Consider the following 23,523-nt stretch of genomic DNA (forward strand, 5'->3'; position numbering starts at 1 on the left):
TCCCCCCTCCTCTCTACATCTTATTATTATTATTATTATTATTCTCTCTCTCTCTCAAGTGTATGAAAAACTATGTTTAACAAACTTTTAAAAAATTAATTAAAAAAAGTTTAATCTAAGAGAGAGAGAGAGATTTTTTATTTAAAAAGAAATTTGATTTTATTAAAGGGGAGAGAGAGAGAGAGAGAGAGAGAGAGAGAACCTAGGCTCTACACATAAGAGAGAGAGGGGGGAGGGGAAAAAGAAAAAGAGAGATTATAAGTGAGAGAGAAGGGAGGGGATTTTAATTTTAAAAAGGGAGGTAAGGGGAGGGAGAGAGGCTTTAATGAAAAAAGAGAGAGGGAAGAGAAAATGAGAGATTACATGTAAGAAAGAGGGGAGGGGAGAGGGTTTTGATTGAAAAAAAGAGGTTTGGAAAAGGAAATTGCTCCAGGAAGCCCTTTAGAGGTTTAAGGCTTTCCAAACCTATAATCAAAATAATATAGTTCTCTCTCTCTCTTTCTTTGCCTTCTATTTTAGTTTATTTAGGAAAAAATCAAAGCAAACATGAAGGAAGAATTAGAAGGGAATAAGGAGGGGTGGATTGAGGTAGTGAAGAAGAACGTTAAGAAGGAGGTCCAGGAAGAAAATAAAAAGGAGGAGGTAGTCCGGGTTCAGGAGACCTTAGAGGAGGAGAGGCTTAGGAACGCGCATAAATTGAACGTGCGTATTACCGGGCTCCCCAAAGGGGCCTCTCCGGAGGAGGACGCACGCGGACTATGCACCTGACTAGGGTACACGAGCATGCCCTTTACTCAGGCATGGCGTGCAGGACGAGATACTACCAGGGTCAGAGCTCTGATATTACATATGAGCACACTGGAGGACATAGCCGCTTTCTTTCGGAAGCGGATTTCGCTCCGAGGGATGACTGGGGCTCCCATCTTCATGGATGAGGACCTGACTCAGATGCAGATTGCACACAGACGAGCATGCATGCCACAGATACTCCAAGCACGTAGAGAAGGCCGTAAGGCCTTCTATCGAGATGGCTGGATTTTTATAGATGGACGTTTCACCAAATAGGGGGGCGTGGCCTATGAGATGGGGCAGAGGACTGTACAGGAGACCCCGATACGTGTGGCAGTTTGGAACTGCAACAGCTCCCTATGGTCACGACCGGACAGACTTGAGGAGATTTTACCCGACCATGATGTTATATGCCTCACAGAGACACATGAGAGCCCAGAGAGAGGGCTTCCATGCATTACAGGATTTGAGTGGGTATCTGCATACCGGGCTACTACTAGGCAGAGCACATCTAGGGGCTCAGGAGGGTGGCAGTTCTATTCCGTCAGGGGATACAGAGACATATCCAGTTAATGAGACGAGATGAGGAGGCCAGTTACATATGGATCAAAGTGCAGATATCAGATGAGAGATGGATCTATATGGCAGTATGCTACTTTTCACCACGAGGGTCCAGATATGCTACTACGCAGGGTGATATTCAGGCCAGAGATTCCCCCTCCCCTTATTCACAGCTCTCAGAGGACATTATTCTGTGTTCTAGTTTGGGTGAGGTCTTCTTTATGGGGAACTTCAACGGGCGCACACAGAGCCAACAGTGTGAGAGTTTTGATATGGAGCAGCCAGAGATCATGAGAGCATTAGACCCTGAGGAGTTGGGGATCAGTAGGGAGTCAGCAGATACTGAGCCAGATGCCACAGGGTATGGAGGGCATTTACTTGAGCTTGGTAGTAGACATCATCTCGTTATTTATAACGGGATGGCACGATGGCCATATTCAGGAGGTCTTACATGCTTCCCACATGGGGGGGCGAGAGTACTATAGATTATCTGCTCGAACCGATCGATGGGATGCATACTATCGAGTCCTTCGGCCTTGGGAGACTTCCACTCGGTGCCGATCACACCTTTCTCAATTTCTCACTCCTCACCTCATTACCATCACCACCTGCAGATATCATACCCCACATGCATACTACCATACACTTCACTCATGAGCTCTCACATGTTTACTCACAGCATCTGGAGGAGCACATCACGTCACTTGATCCATACACACCCCTTGATACACTAACCACTGATATCACACGCATTCTGCATGATTTTGCTACACTCAGTTTTCCACATCACACATACATGCACCCCCCTCGGACCGGTACCATGCCACAGAACAGGTGGTATGATGATGAGTGTAGAGATCTACGTCGACAGCTACACGATTTGGAGGCCAGAGGAGAGATCACACACAGACAGGCGCAGAGACGCATGCACCGCTTGACCTGCCGTAAAAAGCGGGAATGGGAGGAGGAGAGATATTGGGATATATACCACCTTCTTATGAGCAGAGATTGTGCAGAGGCATGGAGGCAGATCAGAGAACCACGCTCACCCACACCGATACATGACCCTGCAGTATGGCATGGATACACACAGAGTTTATATCATGTACCCGCACAACTACTGATACCCACACCATGTACACCGAGACCGGGTATTTCATCATTTTTCACCACTAGTATGGTGAAACATGCTATCTCACGGTTACAGCATGGCCACGCTCGAGACTAGTTTGATCTTCAGGCAGAGCATATTATATATGGCAGAGACACATTGGCTCCACTCATTTCTCACCTCTTCAACCGTGCATTGTCTGAGGGGTTCCCTGACTCGTGGACAGAGCACACCATTGTACTTATCCACAAGTCAGGGGATCCTATGGATCCTAACACATATAGGACCATCATGATTGGGCCAGTTTTGGCCAAACTTTATGGCACGGTGATGGAGGAGAAGCTCAGCACGCTGGCAGAGAGAGAGTGCATGCGCACACCCAGACAGGCAGGGTTCAGACGGGCATTTTCTACCATAGACTACATCTTCACTCTCCGTTGTCTGATCGACCAGACAGGAGTGAAGAAACAGAGATTGTACTATTGCTTTGTGGATTTCCGCAAAGCCTTTGACATGGTTCCGAGAGAGAGGCTTTTCAAACGCCTACTTGATGTGGGGGTGGATGATGACATGACGTGCGGTATTTATGCACTATATGAGCGGGTTACTAGCAGAGTCAGATGTCCGGGAGGTATATCAGATTCCCTTGTGAGCACCATTGGTGTGAAACAAGGATGCCCACTCTCACCGACTCTATTTGGGCTATACATTGATGAGATAGCAGAGTTTATTCAACAGCGAGCCAGTGGAGGTATAGATCTCAGTGGAGCCACAGTTCATATCTTACTATATGCAGATGATATTGTGTTGGTCTCAGACTCAGCTCAGGGATTACAGCAGCATTTATTAGCATTGGATGATTTTTGCATACAGAGAGGCATGACAGTGAACTTTGGTAAAACCAAGGTTCTTATATTCCATACATCAGCTCAGATACGCAGACAGAGTATTTTCATGGCAGCAAGAGGGAGTATTGAGGTCACTGGATCATATGCATATTTGGGAGTTACCTTTACAGCAACTTCAGGGACTTTCTCAATGACACAAGCAGCTCGTGACCGCCTCACTAGAGGATACTCAACATTGGCTCTTATGGAGCGATAGTGTCATCAGGCACATTTCCAGGAGCCCTGCACCAAGGGGTGGCTCTTTGATACTCTAGTCACTCCAGCATTGATGTATGGAGCAGCTATATGGGGGCCAGGCCTTGCCGATTATGTATGGACATTGATGGAGAGACCTCAGGTGATCATGATATCTAGATTAATTCACAGCAAGGCCTCAGTCCCACATGACATTATGCGAGCAGAGCTTGCCACACCGCCCATGCTAGTCAAGGCATTATTTCAGACAGTCTGCTTCCTACACAGATTTCAGGATATGGACAGAGATCGCATTGCATACAGAGCATATATGGCATCTGAGGAGATGGCTCGAGCGGGGGATACCACATCAATGGTATGCACAGACTAGAGCTTGGTTTGACAGACATGGGCTGGCCATTGATAGACTCCCACCTCTTCTATATGATACTCAGTCTCCCACTTACACCCTCTCTCTCTCTAAGAGGAACAGAGTCATCAGACAGGAGATATGGCATATTTATATACAGAGGACATGGGTCAGCCCTGCACAGCCACTACCATCGAAGATGGCACATTATTATACACAGTTCTTGAGTATATCAGAGCAGGGATTCATAGAGATTCCGAGATATATGCAGATCTATATGCCACATCGATTGAGAGTTCTTATTGGACAGCTCAGGGTATCATCACATCAGCTTATGATTGAGAGTGGCAGAGCCAGTGGCATCCCACGGGAGGAGAGGATATGTCCCCTTTGCAGATCAGAGGTGGAGAATGAGGAGCATTTTGTTCTCAGATGCCCGGCATACTCAGAGTTGAGATCTAGATACACATTGAGCAGCTCACTTCAGGGATGTATGACTGATATGGATCAGAGATCATTTGGCCGTTTTCTGGGAGAGGCATGGCACATCAGAGAGCAGAGCACACAGCGGGTCCCAGTCAGAGAGGGGCCCACCCAGACGACTATTACACAGTTCTTTCAGACAGACAGAGTGAGAGCTACTGTACCAGCCTCCAGCCAGACCTCCGGGCTCACACTACAGCAGGCTGAGGACCAGCGTACCCGACGCCGCACGAGGATCCATGGGTTTCGGACCCCATAGCCACACCGACAGGAGATCCGGAGGATTCTTGATCTACATCGACAGCAGACTGAGATCCGACGACACTCGACACATTAGATCTCAGATCTCCAGTTTGCTCTTTCTCCACCGCCGATGTACCACATCCTGCATCCAGAAGGGATCACCTGCTATTAGCGACTTCGACGACTGCTACTACATCCCAGGATAGTATATCTCCCTGCATCTGTTACATATACACATCGCACCACTTTATCACAGCCGACAGTTGTTCCCCTATCACAGCCGATATTTTTTCCCCTTTTGTAGCCATTATCTGGAGTACCAGAGCTACATACGCACATACACATACACGACACTTATCACACTCACAGCACCGTATTTTTAGTTTCCAGTTTTTAGCTTTTCATTCAGCACTTTTATTTTGGATTGCTGGACCTCATCAGCTATATCACAGTTTGTCTCATAGGCCAGTTTTGGTCTTTAGAAGACGTTAATATAACTTTCTTTCTTTCTTTCTTTCTTTCTCTCTCTCCTTTTTTTCTCTCCCCACTTTTCTTCTCTCTATTCCTCTTCTTTTATTCGCACCCTTCTCTTCTCTCTTTTCCTTCTCTCTCCCTCTCCTCTTTTTTACTTTTTTTAAAACTTCTTTTCTCTCTTCATTTTCTTTTTAAAATTTTTCTTCTTTCTCTCTCTCTCTTCTTCTTCTTCTTCTTCTTCTCTTCTTCTTCTTCTTCTCTCACTTTCTTCCTCCCCCTCCCTCCCCCCTTAGTCTTTCTTGAAGTATATAAAATTTATCTTTTTTCTATATATAATTCTCTTTTTATGCTTATATTCTCTCTCTTCTTTCTCTCTCTCTGTCTCTCTCTGTCTCTCTCTCTCTCTTTCTCTTCGCCCCCTTTTCTTCTCCTCCCCTTTCTCCTAATTTTTCTTTTTTTCTTCTCTCCCTCTCTTTCTTTTAAATTTTATCTTTTTCTTCTCTCTCTTTTAAATTTTATCTTCTCTCTCTCTCTCTCTCTCTCCCCTTCTCTCCTCTCTCCCTTCCCCTCTCTCTAAAAAAATATTTAAATTTAAAAAATACTTTTCTCTTTTCTCATTTCCCCATCTCTCTTCTTTTTTTTCTTTTTTTCTCTTTCTTATTATTATTATTTTTCTTCTCTCTCTCTCTCTCCCCCCTTCTCTCTTTTCCTTCTCTCTCCTCTTTTTTTCTTTTTTTCTTCTCTTCAACTTTTTTCCTTTTTTCTTTCTTTTAAATTTTATCTTTTCTCTCTCTATAATTCTCTCTCCTTATTTTCTCTTTCTATCTCTTCCCCGCTTTTCTTCTCCCCCTCTCTCCTCTCTTTTCCCTTTTTCTTTTCCTCTCTCTCTCTCTCTTAAATTGTATATTTCCTCTCTCTATAATTGTATTTCTCTCTGTTCCGTCTCTCTCTCCTTTTCTCTCCTCTTCTTTCTTTTTTGCTCTTTATATATTTCTCTATCTCTATATATATATATCTCTCTCTCTCCTTATTTTAATTTAACAAAATTAAATTAAAAAGTTTAATCTAACAAAGAGAGAGAGAGAGAGAGAGAGAGAGAAAACCTGGGCCCTACACATGAGAGAGAGAGAGAGGGAGGGGGAGAAGAAAAATGTTAATTTAAAAAAGACTTTTATCTTTTCTCATTCCCCCCTCCTCTCTCCATCTTCTTCTTTTTATCCTTATTGTTATTATTATTATTATTATTATTATTATTCTCTCTCTCTCTCTCGCTCTCAAGTGTATGAAAAACTATGTTAAAAAACTTTAAAAGAAAAATTTAATTAAAGGAAAAGTTTAATGAGAGAGAGAGAGAGAACCTAGGCCCTACCCATGAGAGAGAGAGAGAGGGGCAAGGGGGAAAATAAAGAGAGAGATTATAAGTGAGAGAGAGGGGAGGGGGTTTTAATTTTTAAAAATGGAAGGGCGGAGGCTTTAATGAAAAAGGAGAAGGGGAAGAGAAAATGAAAGATTACACTTGAGAAAAAGGGGAGACGAGGAGGTTTTGATTGAAAAAAGAAGGTTTGGAAAAGGGAGCATGTTTGGGAAGCCCTCTGGAGGTTTGGAGCTTTCCGAACCTAAAGTGAAAATAATATAGTTGTAAGATGAGTTGATAGATAAGGTTAGATGCATAAAGTTGTCTTTTGTGTGGAGAATACAAAGTGTTACTCATGTGTCACTCCTTATACTCTTGGAGTCCTCTCTCTATACATTATCTCAACAACAATTATAGTTTTGAAAGAAAAAGTAGTATTCAATGCGACAAAGAAAAGCCTTTCGAGAGCTTTATTAACAATAAGTAAACTTTAAGAAGCCACATGTTTATTTATTTCAATTCAATATGGACATTCTCCTCCAAAATTATAAGGACTGGACATCATTTAACGAAGCAATAGTTGTAAATTACAAAGACAATGATAAAAGTGAGTTCGTGTATAGAGTGCAGCACTAATTGTTTTGAAAGACGTGGATGAGTATGTGTGCACCGAACAAAACATCTATCTAGTCAAACTGACATCAATTAGCCTTTGAAACATCATTCACTTCTCTTTCCTTTATGCCTCACATCACATTTCGTATCCGAGTTATATGCTATCAGGATCTGTGTAACATGTAGAGCTAGACTCTAGTTTTTAGTTGGGCGGTTATCAGGTCCTTCGATATGTTGAATGTTCTAAGTTAAGTGTCGAAAGTTCTCTATGACAGCGGCTTTTAGGAGTGGTCCAGGACCCGGGTAGCCGGCCGGGGCCCTTTGTAATATGTATAGTTGAAGCCGGACGAAACTGTAGTTCTCACGGGTCTTGACATTGTTGTCAGCCGCCGACGCCTACAAAGCATAGTTAGGATCATGTGCGCAATAGTGACTCGTGAGCTTATAAATACTTGTTGCCTGAGATGGTCGCCACTCGGTCCGCAGAGGAAAGCATTTCTGGCTCTCAATTTTCATCCCCCACTCGCAAAGTCCCACTCCCTCTCGCTCTTTTATACCGATGGGCGCTCTTGCGTTGGAGGTCGAGTCTGGTAAGCCAGAAAGCCAGCACTCCACGTCTCCTATTAAGCGGCCGGATGAGCAAGTAGTGGTGATGGGGGAGTCTCTGCTAGAGCAACGTGGTAAGCCACCAGACGGACACTGTATAACGTGATCGTCCCTCGTATTGTTCATGATCTGAATGCGTTGCTTGTATGCTTTAATTGTATGTTCTGCGCTCCTGTCAATAAGACCGTTGTTTGCACTGATGGAAATATAAGCTATCGCACCACAGCTAAAGAAGAATATATGACGCAGGGTTTCTATCCTTCATGGATCTGTAATAGACGCCATTAGAACATTCTCGTGTGCCGTTATGTTGTTCGTTCATGTTAATGTGGTGACCTTAGCGACTGCTTGAGCGTTGTGACTGTGTTATCGTCATTGATTAATGTCTGGGGATAAGATTGATTCTCGGAATCTCGGCACTGCGGTTTCTTTCTCGTATTTGACAATTGGTGGTAATGGTATATGTATATATAAAACTGCAGAACATTGCGAGGTAAGGATGGGCAGCAGCGCTCCGCTAGATGACCCACGCTCGACGAGCTGGAGGTGCAGGACAGTACTGTTCGGGAAAGAGATAGGCTTCTGGGCGCTGATGACAGTGAGCAGCATAGCGCTAGTGCTGGGGCTGTCCTCGGGCACACTGCTAGGGCGGCTCTACTTCGCGCACGGGGGCGCGCGGAGATGGCTATACACATGGATAGAGAGCACGGGCTGGCCGGTAATAGCCGTAGTCCTGCTGGTGTGCTACAAGTGGCAGGGGGTAAGGCCGACCCCGCTGACGCCGAAGCTGGGTATGATCTACGCGGCCCTGGGCTGCATGACGGCCTTCGACAACCTGCTCTACTCCTGGGGCCTGTCGTACCTGCCCGTCAGCACCAACTCGATCGTGTCGTCGACGCAGCTTGCATTCAACGCGCTGTTCGTAGTGGCGCTGCTGCGGCAGCGCGTGACAGCGTACGTGGTAAACTGCGTCGTGTGCATCACGGCCGGGACGGTGCTCATGGGGGTGAGCGCGGGGCCAACGGACCGGCCGAATGGCGTGACGAAAGCGCAGTACGTCGTCGGGTTTGTGACGACCATTGCTGCGTCGGCCCTGTTTGCGCTGCTGTTGCCGCTGATCGAGCTGCTGTACTTGAAAGGCGTGGTGGGAGGCCGGCAGACACAGCGCAGCTTCGTGGTGGTGATGGAGGTCCAGGTACGTAGTGTTTGTTGTTGACGCTTTAACTAGGTTAGCATATAAGCTGCCTCGCAAGTGAGTGAGAGACGCTTTAACTTAAGTCGACTGAGAGAACGAGAATGCATGTTGTGCTGCAGGTGGCCATCTCCATCGTGGCCTCCGTGGTGTCGCTGATCGGGATGTGGGCCGCAGGAGATCTCAAAGCCATCCATCACGAGGCGATGCACGCCTTCGACCTGGGGCCGACGAAGTACGCCATGACCCTGCTGTGGTCCGCGGTAGGCTGGCAGCTCTACCTCGTGGGCGGCGTGGGGGTGATATTCGCGGCGTCGTCCCTGATGTCCTGCGTGCTCATGACGGCCATGATCCCGGCCCTCCCCCTCCTCGCCCTCGTCTTCTTCGGCGACCACTTCGACGCCCCCAAGGGCATCGCCCTCGCCCTCTCCCTCTGGGGCTTCTGCTCCTACATCTACGGTGGCTACCTTGACCAGCGTCGCAGCACATCGTCAAAACTCGTGCCATCAGCATCTGCAGCCAGTATAAGGATCGATACGTAAATGACCTGTCCTCGCCTGTGCCACAGCCTCGTCACTTCACACAGTTCTCCTTCTCCTCACTGTATTATCTCTGTATTATAAGTACGTAGGGGCATCGGCTCCTACATATATGGCGACTACCTCGACCAGCGTCACACGTCACAGCACATCGTTAAAATCCGTCATCAGCACCTCCAGCCGATAGAATTTCTACGTAAATGATCTATCCTCGGACCACAGCCTTCTCACTTCTCACAGTTCTCCTCCTCAGTGTACAACTATGTCCCTTATCTCTGTATTATTCGTCGCAGCGTCGCCCCCCTCTTCTTTCTTCCTTGCCAGTACTCTACCCTGGGGCATCACCATCTCCCTCGTCCCATCAACCCCGGACTTTCAACTTTTAAAATCGTTCACGTAAGCGCGCCGCGAAGGTTTTAAATTCTAACTACCAGATCCAGACGAATATGCAAAATGTCAACAACATATCTTTTAATTTTGCACATGCTTCTCGAAGGTCACCAGTCAACGATTTCTATTCCCCTGTATACTGGACCCTGGTCATCTAGTAACTTCCACATTGGGTGATTCAGCGCAAATAATACCATCCACAAAGAATTTACCACACATTTGACTATGTGATTGAGAGACAATTTGGCCATATGACAAAGACAGAATGCGATCAAACAACAATTTGGCATTTGTGAAGTGAAGTTAATGGTCATCGTCAAAAGTGTACACAATCTTTATTAGTAACTACCGTGACAATTGATGATGTTTAAAGAATTGAACAATTGAACTCGTACTTCAAATTTGGTGTAAGTAGTGGACAAGCATTTCCACACATTTGGTTTGAATAGTTGAATCCACTCTTAAGGTTTAGGAGATTGGAATACTGTACTAGACATACTTATTACTTCATTATTTCTTTGGTGGAAAACTTTTGAGTTGGAAGAACTGGGTTTGTTCAACCATTTAGTTTTTCTCTCGTCATCTTTGCTAGCCTTCTTTACAATATAACTAGTATATACTTTAGAAACTAACTTTTTCCCATACAAATGCCTTCCATATAGCTTAAGATCCACTACAAAAGTGAATAGGTTTTAAGCTTTCATGTGATCATTGGGGTATAAGTTAGGCTTGCATTTGAATTATCCTCAAAAAAAAATTAGTGCACACTTCATAGTACATGCTAGCTTATAGTTCACCAAATTATTTAGGTTTATGTGTACTAAAACTACATATTAGCACAAACCTAAAATTTCAATTTTGCATCTTAGTTTTGTGTTTTTAACCATAGGCCATATGCATGTACAAGAAGAGCCTTATAAAAATGTAGACTCTTGGTGAGAGTATCACTCTATATTCTCTAATGCAATTGTAAAGCTTATTAAATGAGATGAGTGAATGATTTTGCACCCTAGTCACTGCATTATGAATTTTAATTGGTCATCCTTATCACACTGATCACTTAAGTGGGTAAGCAAGAGGTATAATTGAACTATGGTTATGGGGTGTACCTTATGCTCTAATATTCTTGAAATTGGGATGATGAATCTTTACATAGTCTAGTCCATTATAACCAATTAGGTACCACTAAAGCACTAGGTTCATAAAGGTGACACTTCTCCATGTTGTGGTAATGGCTCTCCTTAGCTGCTCTTTAGCGCTACTAAAGCACTAGGTTCATGAAGGTGACACTTCTCCATGTTGTTGTGATACCTCTCCTTAATTGCTCTTTGGCCCTACTTGAATAAAGTTTTTACAAAAGAGGAGTTACATGTTGCTAATAGGCTTGGATAGGGAATGATACTTACCCTTACGAGTAAAGCTACGGCCATGACTCCTTGATGTCTTTGCCACACTTGAGTATAACCTAACTCCTACAACTCGCAACTTCCACCTGGAAGAAGTGACATGAAAACATAGCCTCTAAATGTGTACAAAAATAAATGATGCATTTCAATGATTGCACATAAATAAATCATTAAGTAGACAAAACCCCGCACACACCATACAACCAATGTTATCAAGTTGATGCAATAGAAATCAAAGTTTTCTCAACTTAATCTAGATAAATGGTGATTTTTTAATTAAACTATTTTACTTGATTAAAAATAGTTCACCAATATTACTATTAAACCTTCACAAAGGAAATGTAGGATAGAACAAGTCACTAAGTTTAGGGATCAAAGCAAGAATAACAAAGGTGTCCCCAAATGACGAAACTTCAATCTTGAGGATATCGTACCTTAGGTTCCAAGGACTACGAATCAATACCTTATTGACATTAGTCAATATTATTTTTTCTAATGAGCTTCCTTAGATCTTCCAATACTATAGCACTCTAAGAGACTAGAAGCCTTTAAGTGGTATAACATTCTAACTATTAAAAAAAAAACCATGCATAAATAGAAACTGCACCTAGGGATCCCCTACGGAGACAAAGCATGAGAGGTCTTTCCTTATAGGTACAAGCAAATGTAGTCGTTTGAAGCTTCTATGGTCCTAAGCTAAAATCTTACACCAATGATGAGTGACAAACTTCAACTAGCCCATTTCCAATTTGACATCCTTGGCAATAAACAATCCATATCTAACTCCAACTACCACTCCCACTTGACATTCTAGAAATCTCCAATTACTACTCCTACTTAACATCCTAAACAAACACACTTGCAAACCTTTTGGGTAATATTTCGTCTTAGGAGAAACATTCGGAATATTTTCAAATATTCTTTTAAAAACCACAATTTTTGTATTATTATTCAAAATCATACTCTTTTAAGTCAATCTTTTGAAAAAATCATATGAAAATGACTAAATTTTTTGAATAATATCATATGTGTCATCTTGAAAAGTACTTAGATTTTGAAAGAAAAATTAAAAGGGGACTATATTAAGAGAAGTACACAAATTTTATCCATCATGTAAAACATACTATTAACGAAAACTCTATATATACATGTTGACGAGATTTTAAAACATTTATTAAATTTATACTAATTGACAAAAATGATTGATATTTCAATAAAAATATATTTAAAAATAAAGATAAATTTCATTGTTATAAGGCATTCACTTTTCTTCATCTTTCTCTTGTGTTGCATTATCAATATCACTAGCTTTTGTCCATGCACCTTTTCAACTAGATGATGTATCCTCTTCTCTACTATCAATAAAAGCATTGCTTTCATAAAAATCCAGACTAAGTCTCACCTATATATATGTAGATTGTGATCAATATGATATAGTCTTTGGGAGTGTATATGATGTGTCTCTTCTCTCTCTATCGCGTCTCTACGTATGTTCTCTCTCTACATTTAAACATGGTATCAGAGCTATCATGATTGATTGCAACCAATTCCTTGAAGAAGTCAATCAGGAAGTATACATATGTAGTATCTCTTCTATTATTGATTCACATTCTTTTTATGCTTAAATTTGATGTATATGTACTATGTTATGAGCATCTTTTGTTATGAATTTTAAGCATAGAAGAAGTTCACTCGATCATCATCAATCATCCTTTAGATTGTAGATATGTTGAATTGTAGATATGCATTGCTTGGACACCCTAAAAGTTTCTATTTAGGAAACTCTTAAGGATATGCCTTTCTCAAGAAAACCAATTTTAGTGATGTGCTGGGACCCATAAGCTTTCTTGCTATCAAATCTGTGCTCAATTTGGAGTTTTTTGTCAAAAATTATGTCAGTTCAAGTAAACTGGACTTGAAATAGAAAAACAAATAGAACAATAGTAAGTAGTCTCCTTAATCGATTGTGAGTCTATATTGCATAAGTCACTGATTGGCATGTTTGGCAGTTTCTTGTAAGATAAAGCCAACACCTAAGAACTTTGAGATGTGTAACACTTCTAAGACTTCACTTATTTTGGAGGAATGTTAAGAAGCCTTTCTTGACGCGAATAATTTCTAGAGCCCCCTTAACAAAATTAAAGTAGGAACCCCGCACTTGTACTACCGTGGACATTCTTTTTAGGTGAGATGCAAAATGATGTCGCTGTATGATCTGGACTATCTCATAATGACCCTTCCTTGGAATAGCTTTCTCATTAGAAGTGTAAACCCAATCAATTCCCTTCAAAACAAAGTTCCAGTTGATGTTCCAAATGTGGCTTTATCCCAATCTTGAGTTTCCTTCAACCTTCTTTTCTTGCATTGTACACTCATCCTTGGAATCTTCAAAATATACATTCTCTTTATATGAACATGTTCTTCCATGCAATGTGTCCTCATAAAAAAATATGCTTTGAAAAAGAATTTAATGTCCAATCATTTATGTGGTTTGCATATTAAAATCCATGCAATGCAATCAAATCAAACGATGCTTCCACACAAAAATTTATTATTGCATTGAAGAAAATGTGCCTAGCCTAACTACATGTGTTTGTGTGTCATGCAAATGCAAACAAAAAGACACACACAATGGAAAAAAAATTCCTAATGATGCTAACTAATGAGTTGAAATTCCTTTTAAGAAAAACTATGCCCTCAGGTTCACAGTGGTGGACATTGTCAGAGCGTTTGGGGGGGTCGAAAGTCTACCGCGGGGGTAGGAGACAACAGGGTGAAGGGAGATTCAAGGAGATGAGTAGACAAAAGAGAAGGGGTTCGAAGAAATAGAAGACGTAGAAGTATACTCACAGAAAGAAATAGGAGAGATGTAGAAGAATACTCACAGAGTTGAAGCCTGTCAGTTATTTTTGCATTATGAGAAGACAAATCTCTTGTACACAAAAACGTGCATAAAATAATACATTCCTCTATGTTGTTCAGACTGCCAATCTGATGCTTCCATTGGCTCCAAAAGGGGAGTAAAATATTAGCAAACTTGGCCAAAACTGTTCAAAGTTGAGAGAGAGAGAGACAGGGAAACTCCATTTCCTTGAGCCTTCAGGCTCTCAAGGTCATTCCTTCATGTTCCACACTCTCTAAATTGAAAAGCACACACTATACAAAGATAAAGTGACCTAGTGTAAGTGTAGACTAGACAGACTAACTCTAGTCAAGTCACTAACTGACTACTAACCCGACTTATTTAATGTAGTCACATGTAGACAGCTGCACACACTAGCTGTCATAGATGTCGGTCATAGATAAAGACACACTGACGGTGAGCTTGATTTCTAACACTCTCCCTCAAGCTTAAAAAAAAAACTCAAATCATCTGCATCACTCCAAGTAGCTGTCTAAAGTGAATGAACTTATCTTTACCAAGTGATTTGGTAAAGATGTCTGCTACCTGGTCTTCAGTCTTCACATGCTCCAAGTCAATCTGATCTGCTAAAACCATTTCCCTGATGAAATGGTAGTGAACCTCAATGTGTTTTGATCTTGCATGATAAACAGGATTGCTTGCTAACATAACACTGCTCAAATTGTCACAGTACAGCTTGACTTTGCTGTCCAAGTGTACTCCCAAGTCATTCAGCAACTTCTATAACCACTTAGCTTCACAGGCCGCTAAGGCTGCACCACGATACTCTGCTTCCGTACTAGACAATGCAGCTGTAGGCTGCTTCTTACTCTGCCAACTGATCATGCTACTACCCAATCCAAATGCATAGCCATTGGTTGATCTCATATCATATGTGCAACCAACCCAATCAGCATCAGTGTACCCCATCAAGTCAAGGGGTTTCCCATATGCATAAAACAGCCCATGATCTATGGTACTCTTTACATATCTCAGAATTCTCCTGACTGCATCCAAGTGTATGTTATGGCACTCAGTTTGTATGAGAATGGAGGATGGCCGATTGATGTAGATTCAGGATGGCGCATGTGGATAGCAAACAATTCACCAGGGGATCTTTATACAGCTTATCTGAATATACCTATGACTATGGGAGATGTTATGGATGAATATCTTTTTTTTGTGCAGGATTCATGCAGTTATCTTGTGATTTTGGGGTAGCCCTATATTTTGAAATCAAGGTTGGAAACAAAAGCCTTTGATGATGGTTCTTCATATGCTCGGGTTTGAAGTAAAGATAATACAAAGGCGATACAGTTTCTCACTATTTGTGTGAATCATCCATGCAAACAGGATAAGCTGCATGATAATCCTATGCCATCTAATGCACGAAAGTTTAAGGGTTTTTAGATAGCACTGATGTAAGTGGAGGCTGTGGTAGTGCCTCTAGGAAGATAATTATGCCTCCAAGAAAGGGATAAACTGTGTTTGTGTCTGGATTGCAGAAATGAACATCATGTAGTCTTGGTAGTTTTAAGAATATTTCAACCATGTGCAGGGCTGAAAAGAAATATGTAGGATGGCTGAAAAAGAACTAAATACATGTGATTTGATGGCTACAAATAAAGGTATCTCAGGGCTATTTTCAAGTCTGGTTGATGTTGATACAATGGCTAAAATAATTACACCAATTAATGCTAAAAACAAGGCACAAAAAGAGGTTATTTATGTTGACACTTTAGAGATGTATGCATTCATTCAGGAGTTTGCTAAGCATGAATGTTATGGGCTGCAATATGGGCTACAAAACAGGGCTGAAGCAAGGGTGGATACAGATACTTACAAAATACTTGCAAAGAAGGTTAATCTTGTGGCTTTGCCTTTACCACCTAAAAGTGATGGGTTTGCTGAAAAAGTGACTCAATAGCCTAGTTTACAGGACCCACATGGAGTAGGAAATAAATTTACAACTAAAACTTTTAAAAAGCTAAAAATTGGTGATACAAGCTTTCTTTTGCCTACAGAAAGAGCTTGTTTCTTGGAGATATTGGCAAGGCATGGGAAAGCCTTTTCATTTCAGCCAAATGAAATTAGATGTGTTGATCTGACCATAGTTAACCTATGGTGATCTTTATAGTACCTGATGTGCCATGGAATTTAAAGCCTATTGCAATACCTCGGGCATATTTTCCTAAGTTGGTGGAGCTTTTGAATGAGAAGATCAGGATGCGGATTTTGGATCCCTCTTCAGCTCCATATTCAAATCAGGGGTTCAGTATTCCAAAGAAGAATGGTTCTTTGACGTTTATACAAGATTTGCAACCACTTAATAAGGTCACCATAAGGAATGTTGGATCAGGCCCGATAGTGGATGAATTTGCAGAAGCGTTTACATGCAAGGAAATTTACTCTATGGGAGATTTATATTCAAGATATGACGAGTTCCAGCTTGCATAAGAAAACCGGGATATCACTATCATGAAGACATCACTTGGATTGGTTAGGATGTGTACGCTTCCATAGGAAGCAACCAATTTAGTGGCGCATATGATAAATGCTATGCATAAAGTTGTGAGGGAATATATTCCTTAGTTAACCTTACCGTATCTTGATGATGTGCCAATAAAAGGATGTGATATCCATGAGAAGAATGAAGAGCTGAATGAGCAAGGATGTAGAATGTTTGTGGTTGATCATATTGCTGATTATGACAAGATTTTGAGCCGTCTTGAAGAAGTGCATTTGACTTTGTCAGTAGAAAATTCATTTTTTGTAGTGGAGGAAATATGGTAACACATTTTTTGAGCCCTCACCAATATTGTAGTGGAGGCAACACATTTTTTGTAGTGGAGGAAATATATGTGGACCATATGGAAGAAAGCAGGATGCAGGAGACATGTTTGAATGTATCTGAGGTGAGGAAATTTTTGGGTGCATGTGTTTTTTACTTGACATGGATTCCACATTTTTCTCATGTGACTGAAATATTATATCATCTCTTGAGAAAGGGGAAAATTTTTTGGTGGGATAAACAACATACGAAGGCAGTTCAAAAGTTAAAGAGCTTATTAATCTCAACCCCAATACGAAAGAGAGCAAATTATGAGAATAGGTAGCCTATTACTCTCACTGTAGATACAAGCCCAATTGGCATTGGTTGGGTAGTGGGTCAGGATGATGCTGATGGGAATAGGTATGCAATTCAGTTTGTAGCAAAGGTCCTCAATGAATAGAAAGGGCAATATTCTCAAGTCAAAAGAGAGCTTTGAGGTGTACTCAAAACCCTTAAGTGTGATAGGGAGTATTTTATGGGAGCTCATGTGGTGGTAGAGACTGATGGTTTACCTCTATTGGGCATTATAGCAAATTGCTCAACTCCTGATATTGCCATGTTACGGTGGATTGCATATATAATGTCACTTAACCTTGATTTTCAACATATTGCAAAAAAAGTTGCAAGTAAAGAAAACCCTGTGGTTGACATGCTTTCACGAGCAAGGTTTGAAGATGAAGATGGAAGATGAAGAGGATGATGTGATAGGTGTTGAAAACAACTTTGTAACCAGGGAATGAGTATGTTGTTACTACACATACAATTGTTGTAACATGGATTTTAGTAGTTAGAAAAGAGCTTACAGCCATGAAGAAGAGATGGGCAATAGAGAGAAAGCATCATCAGTGTGATGCTTCAATGAGAACACAATTTTTGGAAGAGTTGTATGAGAATAATTTGCTAAAAATAGGCTAATATTTGAGCCTCATGACAAAGAAGGCTGAATGGTCTGAAGCTGAATTCAAAAGGATTAAAAGAAAAGCTTATGAGTTTTTCTTAAAAGATGGATAGTTATGGAAGCATGCAAAGGAAAAGAGAGGAACTCTAGTACGTGTATTGGGAGATATGGCTTCTCAACAACAAGTGATGCAAGAGTTTCATGAAAGCTTATGGGCTGGACATAGAGAAGTTTGGGGCACATTTGCCAAGATCAAAGAGAAGTATTAGTGGCAAAACATATATAAAGATGTGGAGCATTATCTGGAATCAGATGTATTCCACGGTAAAGCATAGAGATGGGTTGCAACCAGTTGCATGAGAAGACTTGACAAATCAAGTGGAAGGTCAAGCTCTTAGTATAAGAATACTCAAGTAGTTTGCAGGTTCTTATTGGAAGAAGTCTTTTGCAGGTATGGTTGTGTTGGTAAAGTGGTTGTAGATAGAAGAGAATTGGATGTGGATGAGGCTTGTGACTTCTTTTCACGATTGGGTATCAAGTTGGCTTTAAATATTGAAGCAAATGGAAAAAGTGAAAGAGTTCATCAACCTATCATTAAGGCATTTAAAGCAAAGTCATGCAAGGGTAGGATGAAAGAGTGGCCAAGGATGTTACCCTTTTCCTTGTGGGCTAATAGGACCACTCATAGTGTAGTTACAGGGTATATGCCTATTGAATTAATGTATGGACAACAGCCAATCATGCCTACTGAGGAGACTATTGCTACTTGGATTGTTCTACCTTGGGAAGAGGGTTTGAATAGAGAAGAGTTGTTGGTCCTATGCATTAGATAGCTAAAAACAAGGCCTGAAGACATTGAGAGCCCCATGAAAAAACTAAAGACAGCAAGGATCAAGAACAAGAAAAGGTTTGACAAGAGACACAGGCTTTGAACACGAGCTATACAAGAAGGGGACCGGGAGCTGGTTTATGACAGTAGCTTGGAAAATCAACATAGTGCCATTCGAAAGATGGAAAAGTGATGGTTTGGTCTATATGTGGTAAGGTTTGTTTTTTATAATGCTACCTATGCATTAAATGAGATGGATGGGACATCTCTAAGGGTTCTAGTGGGACTGGAAAACGTATCGAGCTCTTTAAACTAAGGGAGTCTTCAGCATATGAGTTGAAGGAGTTGGATATTGAGTATGAACATGAGAATATGGAAGAGGAAGAGATAGAAGATGAAGACATTGACATGGCAGAGGATACTTCTTCTAACACTACAGATTTGTAAGACTTTGACACATGCCAGAGGATGTGTAGGTTGGGAGGCGGTGGATGTCGTGCCGCTACGCGCACACCATGTGAAAAACTCCAGAGTGCCGATTTCTTATTGATCTAAAGAGCCAATGCCATTTTAGACATTAGTGTTAGTGTCCATGGTTCAAAAATATTAGATTTTTTGACAAGTTTAGTCAATTTTTGATATTTTAGATATTATCTCTTGTAAAAATCCATAAAACTATAGAAAATTTCTAGATTAGGATGACATGTAAAAGAAAGTAGGTAGCTTTCAGCCAATTTTGATAAGATTTTATGTAAAAAGAGGAATTAGTGAAATCGCACAATGCGCAATCACTGTTTTTAGGTAGTGAACAACATAGCAAAGTGGGAGATGAAGGAGTAATCTGGGAGAGTTCTTGTTAGAAATCAAGCTCACCGTCAGTGTGTCCTTATCTATGATTGACATCTATGACAGCTAGTGTGTGCAGCTGTCTACATGTGACTACATTAAATAAGTCGGGTTAGTATTCAGTTAGTGACCTGACTAGAGTTAGTCTGTCTAGTCTACACTTACACTAGGTCACTTTATCTTTGTATAGTGTGTGCTTTTCAGTTTAGAGAGTGTGGAACATGAAGGAATGACCTTGAGAGCCTGAAGGCTCAAGCAAATGGAGTTTCCCTGTCCCTCTCTCTCTCAACTTTGAACATGGTATCAGAGCCTTACTTGGTGGACCTCTTGGAGCAGGAGGGAGTGAAGATGATCTATAGTTGAAGACTTGTGTCATTTTCTCAAACAGGCTGAATGCCATTGTAAACTGAAGGTATGCATTGAGTGATTGCCTACTCTATGGGTCAAGCTGCAGGTTGTGGCTTGTTTAGAGCCTTGTGAAGGGGGCATTGAGCACTATTGTGTGCTCCATCAGCATCAAACTCAGCAAATCGAGCTGCTAGAGCAGAGGACAGATCTGCGTGAATTGTGCCTAGTTGCTGCTATCAGTTGTTGGCTGAACTTCATCAAATGCTAGTGCATTTGGTCATCAAATGCTTGGTTAGGTCAGGTATGAAGTGCTTTGAGATGGCAAGAGGAAAATGCTTGACCTTGATCTCTGACATGAGTTGAGATCAGCGTGGGCAGATCTGGAAAAAAGGGCAGCACTGCTATATACATAGTATACATGGTATATGCAACACATTGAAGAGCTTTGGAAGCTCTCTAACAAGCCCAGAAGCACTCTTGGAGCATAGGTATATGCTGGAGGTCATATGTACCTGTTGTGATCCATTGCAAGTTGATTTTGGTAATTGAAATACTCAGATGTGGAGCATTTCAGACAGGTTGAAAACTGTCATTCAATATGGACATCAAGCCTTTGTTCCTTACTGAAGCATAGTGTGACATTTGGTGACATCTATAAGATGTATGTACTGACATGTGTATGTCAGAATGTTCATGGGTTGATAAAAGCATTAAGTGCTACTGAATGCTGAAATTTTTGGAGCTGAAGCAAATGTAATCTTGTCTTGTTGGCTGAGTACAAATTGCAGAAGTAATGTATGACTTTGCTCATGAGAGACAGACAGTCTATGGTCACTACATAGTCATGCCTTGACCTTGTCGTACTGGAGCAAATGTATGATTTGGTTTGAAGACACTTTGAAGTGGTTTGGAGCTTGTTATGCTGAATTTTGGTTGACTGCAACCTGCAAACAAAACTGTTGACACTTGTCCTTGCTGACTATGCATTGTTTCGTGCTTCTATGCTCATGTTTGGAGTGACATATGTACTTGCAGTCATCTGAGAAGACTTGGGACATATATGACATGTATGCATGTTGTTTTTGGCATTGAAAGTGTTGCTATTAATCACAATTTATAGGTTTGGACTGCATGTTTTTGGACCTTGGTAGTGGATTTGCAGGAGTTCAATCTGAAGCAAGTACACGGCATATGTATTGACATTTATTTCTATGAGTTGAACAACTTGATTGTGGACTATTTTGGGTTGATACTGGGCTGAAATTTACTGGTTTTTTATTGCAATTAATTGCAAAAAACTGTCATAAACTATTACGGACTGAACTTAGTCAGTCATTCCTACTGGTCTACAGGGAGTCAGGCACTTGATAGACAATCTATTGCATCATGGCTAATGCACATGGGGCTGACAATATCACTTAGATAGTTGGAGAGAAGTTGGACAACAAGAACTTTGCATTATGGAAATTCAGAATGAAAAACTTTCTGGTTGGTAGAGGTTATTGGGATCTATGTACAGGAGATGAAGTTGCTCCTGAGTTGCCTGCACGCAATCCAACAAATGAACAGAAAAGAGCCTACATGCTATGGAATGAAAGAGCATGCAAGGTGCTGCATTGGTTTTCTTTATGTATATCTGATGCTATGGTAATTCAAAGTACTGGATGTATGACTCTGAAGGATGCTTGGGACATACTGATGAAAAATTATGGAACCATGACACATGCAAGGAAGATCCAGTTGAAACAGCAGTTCAACAACATGACTAGGAATGACAAGAGCATCCAGGTGTATACCACAGATATTAAGACCATAGCTGATCAACTTGCTACCATTGGCTCAAGTGTATTAGAAGATGATATGATTGCTGTTGCCTTGAATGGCTTAGGCAAAGAGTACAAAGTTTTTGACACTTCCATTTCTGTCAGAGAAGAGCCCCCTAGCTAGGAAGAGCTAGTTGTTTTGTTGCTGGATGAGGAAGTCAAACTTGGTTTGAATACAGGTTCCAGTGCATCTCAGAGTAGAGACATTGTGTTATACTCTAGCCAGCATGGCACAGGATCCAGAGGTCATGGCTCATTTCGAGGTCATGGTGACACTCGTAATGCTTATGGATAGCAGCAGCAGAGTAATTGGCATGGTGCAAATACACAAGGCCAGCATGGATCTGGTGGGTTTAGAGACAGGGGGAGATCACCTCGAGGTAGAGGTGGTGGATCTGGTTCATGGCAGTCATCTGACCAGTCCAACAGGGACAAGGAATGCCATTATTGTGGCCAGTATGGGCATATTGCAAAGGATTGTTACAAGAAGCAGGGAGATATGAAGGCAAAGGGCAGACAATATGGGCACTATGCATCTTCCAGTGGTGCTCATGATGAGCCAGTTGATAGACTCTTTGCCATGCAGCATGTATCTAAAAATGCATCGAGACATGATAGAGATGACAGATGGTACATTGACTCTGGAGCATCAAACCACATGACACCGCATGGAGAGTGGTTTGATGAGATGGTTGTAGGTACACATGGTCATGTATGTACTGGGGATGACACCCAACATGACATAAAGCATAAAGGGATTGTTCCTCTTATGATGCCTGATGGCAAGAAGAAAGGCCTGCATGATGTATTACATGTACCAACCATAACAAAAAAATCTGTTGTGTGTGGGTCAAATGGCAGAACAGAATTTGCAAATGAGGTTCAACAAAGATGGGTGTTTCATTGAGGAGTATGGAAATGGCCGCAAGCTAATTGCCAAGGGCAGAAGGGATGGCAGGATGTTTACATTGGATGCGACCATTCTAGGACTCAAGGTAGCTATGTTTGCTCATGATGAGAGTGCCATTCGGGATGTAGAGATTTGGCACAAGCGGATTGGACATGTCAATGTACAAACGTTGAAATCTATGCAGCAGAAAGAAGTAGTACTTGGATTACCTAAATTCAAGTATAATGATTTTGTTCATGTATGCCCTGCATGTCAGTTTGGAAAGCAGGCACGGTTTCCTTTCATGAGACATGTAAAAAACAGCACTAGGCCTTTACAGTTAGTGCACTCTGATGTTTGGGGTCCTTCACATAATGCTTCTTTTAGCGGTGCATGATATTATGTCTCATTTATTGATGATTTCAGCAGGTACACTTGGCTTTATATTTTGAAGCATAAGGATGATGTGTTTGATGCATTCAAAGACTTCAAGAAACATGCTAAAAATGAATTGGCCTGTTACATATCATGCTTGAGATCAGATGGAGGAGGTGAATATGTCTCAAACTACTTTGACAGGTATCTTGCTAAACATGGGATCAGAAGACAGCTCACATGTAGTTATACACCGCAGCAAAACGGTGTTGCTGAGAGGAAAAACAAGGTTTTGATGGAGTCAGCTAGAGCTATGCTGAATGAAAAATGTTTGCCAAATGGTTATTGGGCTAAAGCAGTGGTGACTGCTGTCTATGTGCTAAATCAAACCCCTACAGCATGGATTCATGATGTCACTCCATATGAACGGCTGTATGGTCATAAACCTGATATTTCACACTTGAAGGTATTTGGCAGCATTGCATATGTGCATATACCGAATGAGAAGAGGAAGAAATTGGATCCTAAGGCAGTGAAAAGTGTGTTTATAGGATATGCACAGGAA

The 23,523-nt window shown here is 41.4% G+C and overlaps 1 protein-coding gene and 1 pseudogene across 1 annotated transcript; both read left to right on the top strand.

Moving 5' to 3' along the window:
• Positions 1-2,830: 2,830 nt before the first annotated feature.
• Positions 2,831-4,733, top strand: LOC148010068 (uncharacterized; annotated as a pseudogene).
• Positions 4,734-7,578: 2,845 nt separating this feature from the next.
• On the top strand, positions 7,579-10,255 carry LOC148010069 (purine permease 3-like). Its single transcript, XM_087672779.1, has 3 exons — positions 7,579-7,762; positions 8,171-8,883; positions 9,003-10,255. Exons 1-3 carry the CDS (start codon positions 7,642-7,644, stop codon positions 9,420-9,422), a joined length of 1,254 nt encoding a protein of 417 aa, XP_087528905.1. The 5' UTR covers positions 7,579-7,641; the 3' UTR covers positions 9,423-10,255.
• Positions 10,256-23,523: the final 13,268 nt, after the last annotated feature.

The sequence above is a fragment of the Lygodium microphyllum genome, chromosome 30 (genome assembly GCF_053477565.2).
Source record: "Lygodium microphyllum isolate KBCC chromosome 30, Lygodium_microphyllum_v1.1.10, whole genome shotgun sequence".
NCBI lineage: Eukaryota > Viridiplantae > Streptophyta > Polypodiopsida > Schizaeales > Lygodiaceae > Lygodium > Lygodium microphyllum.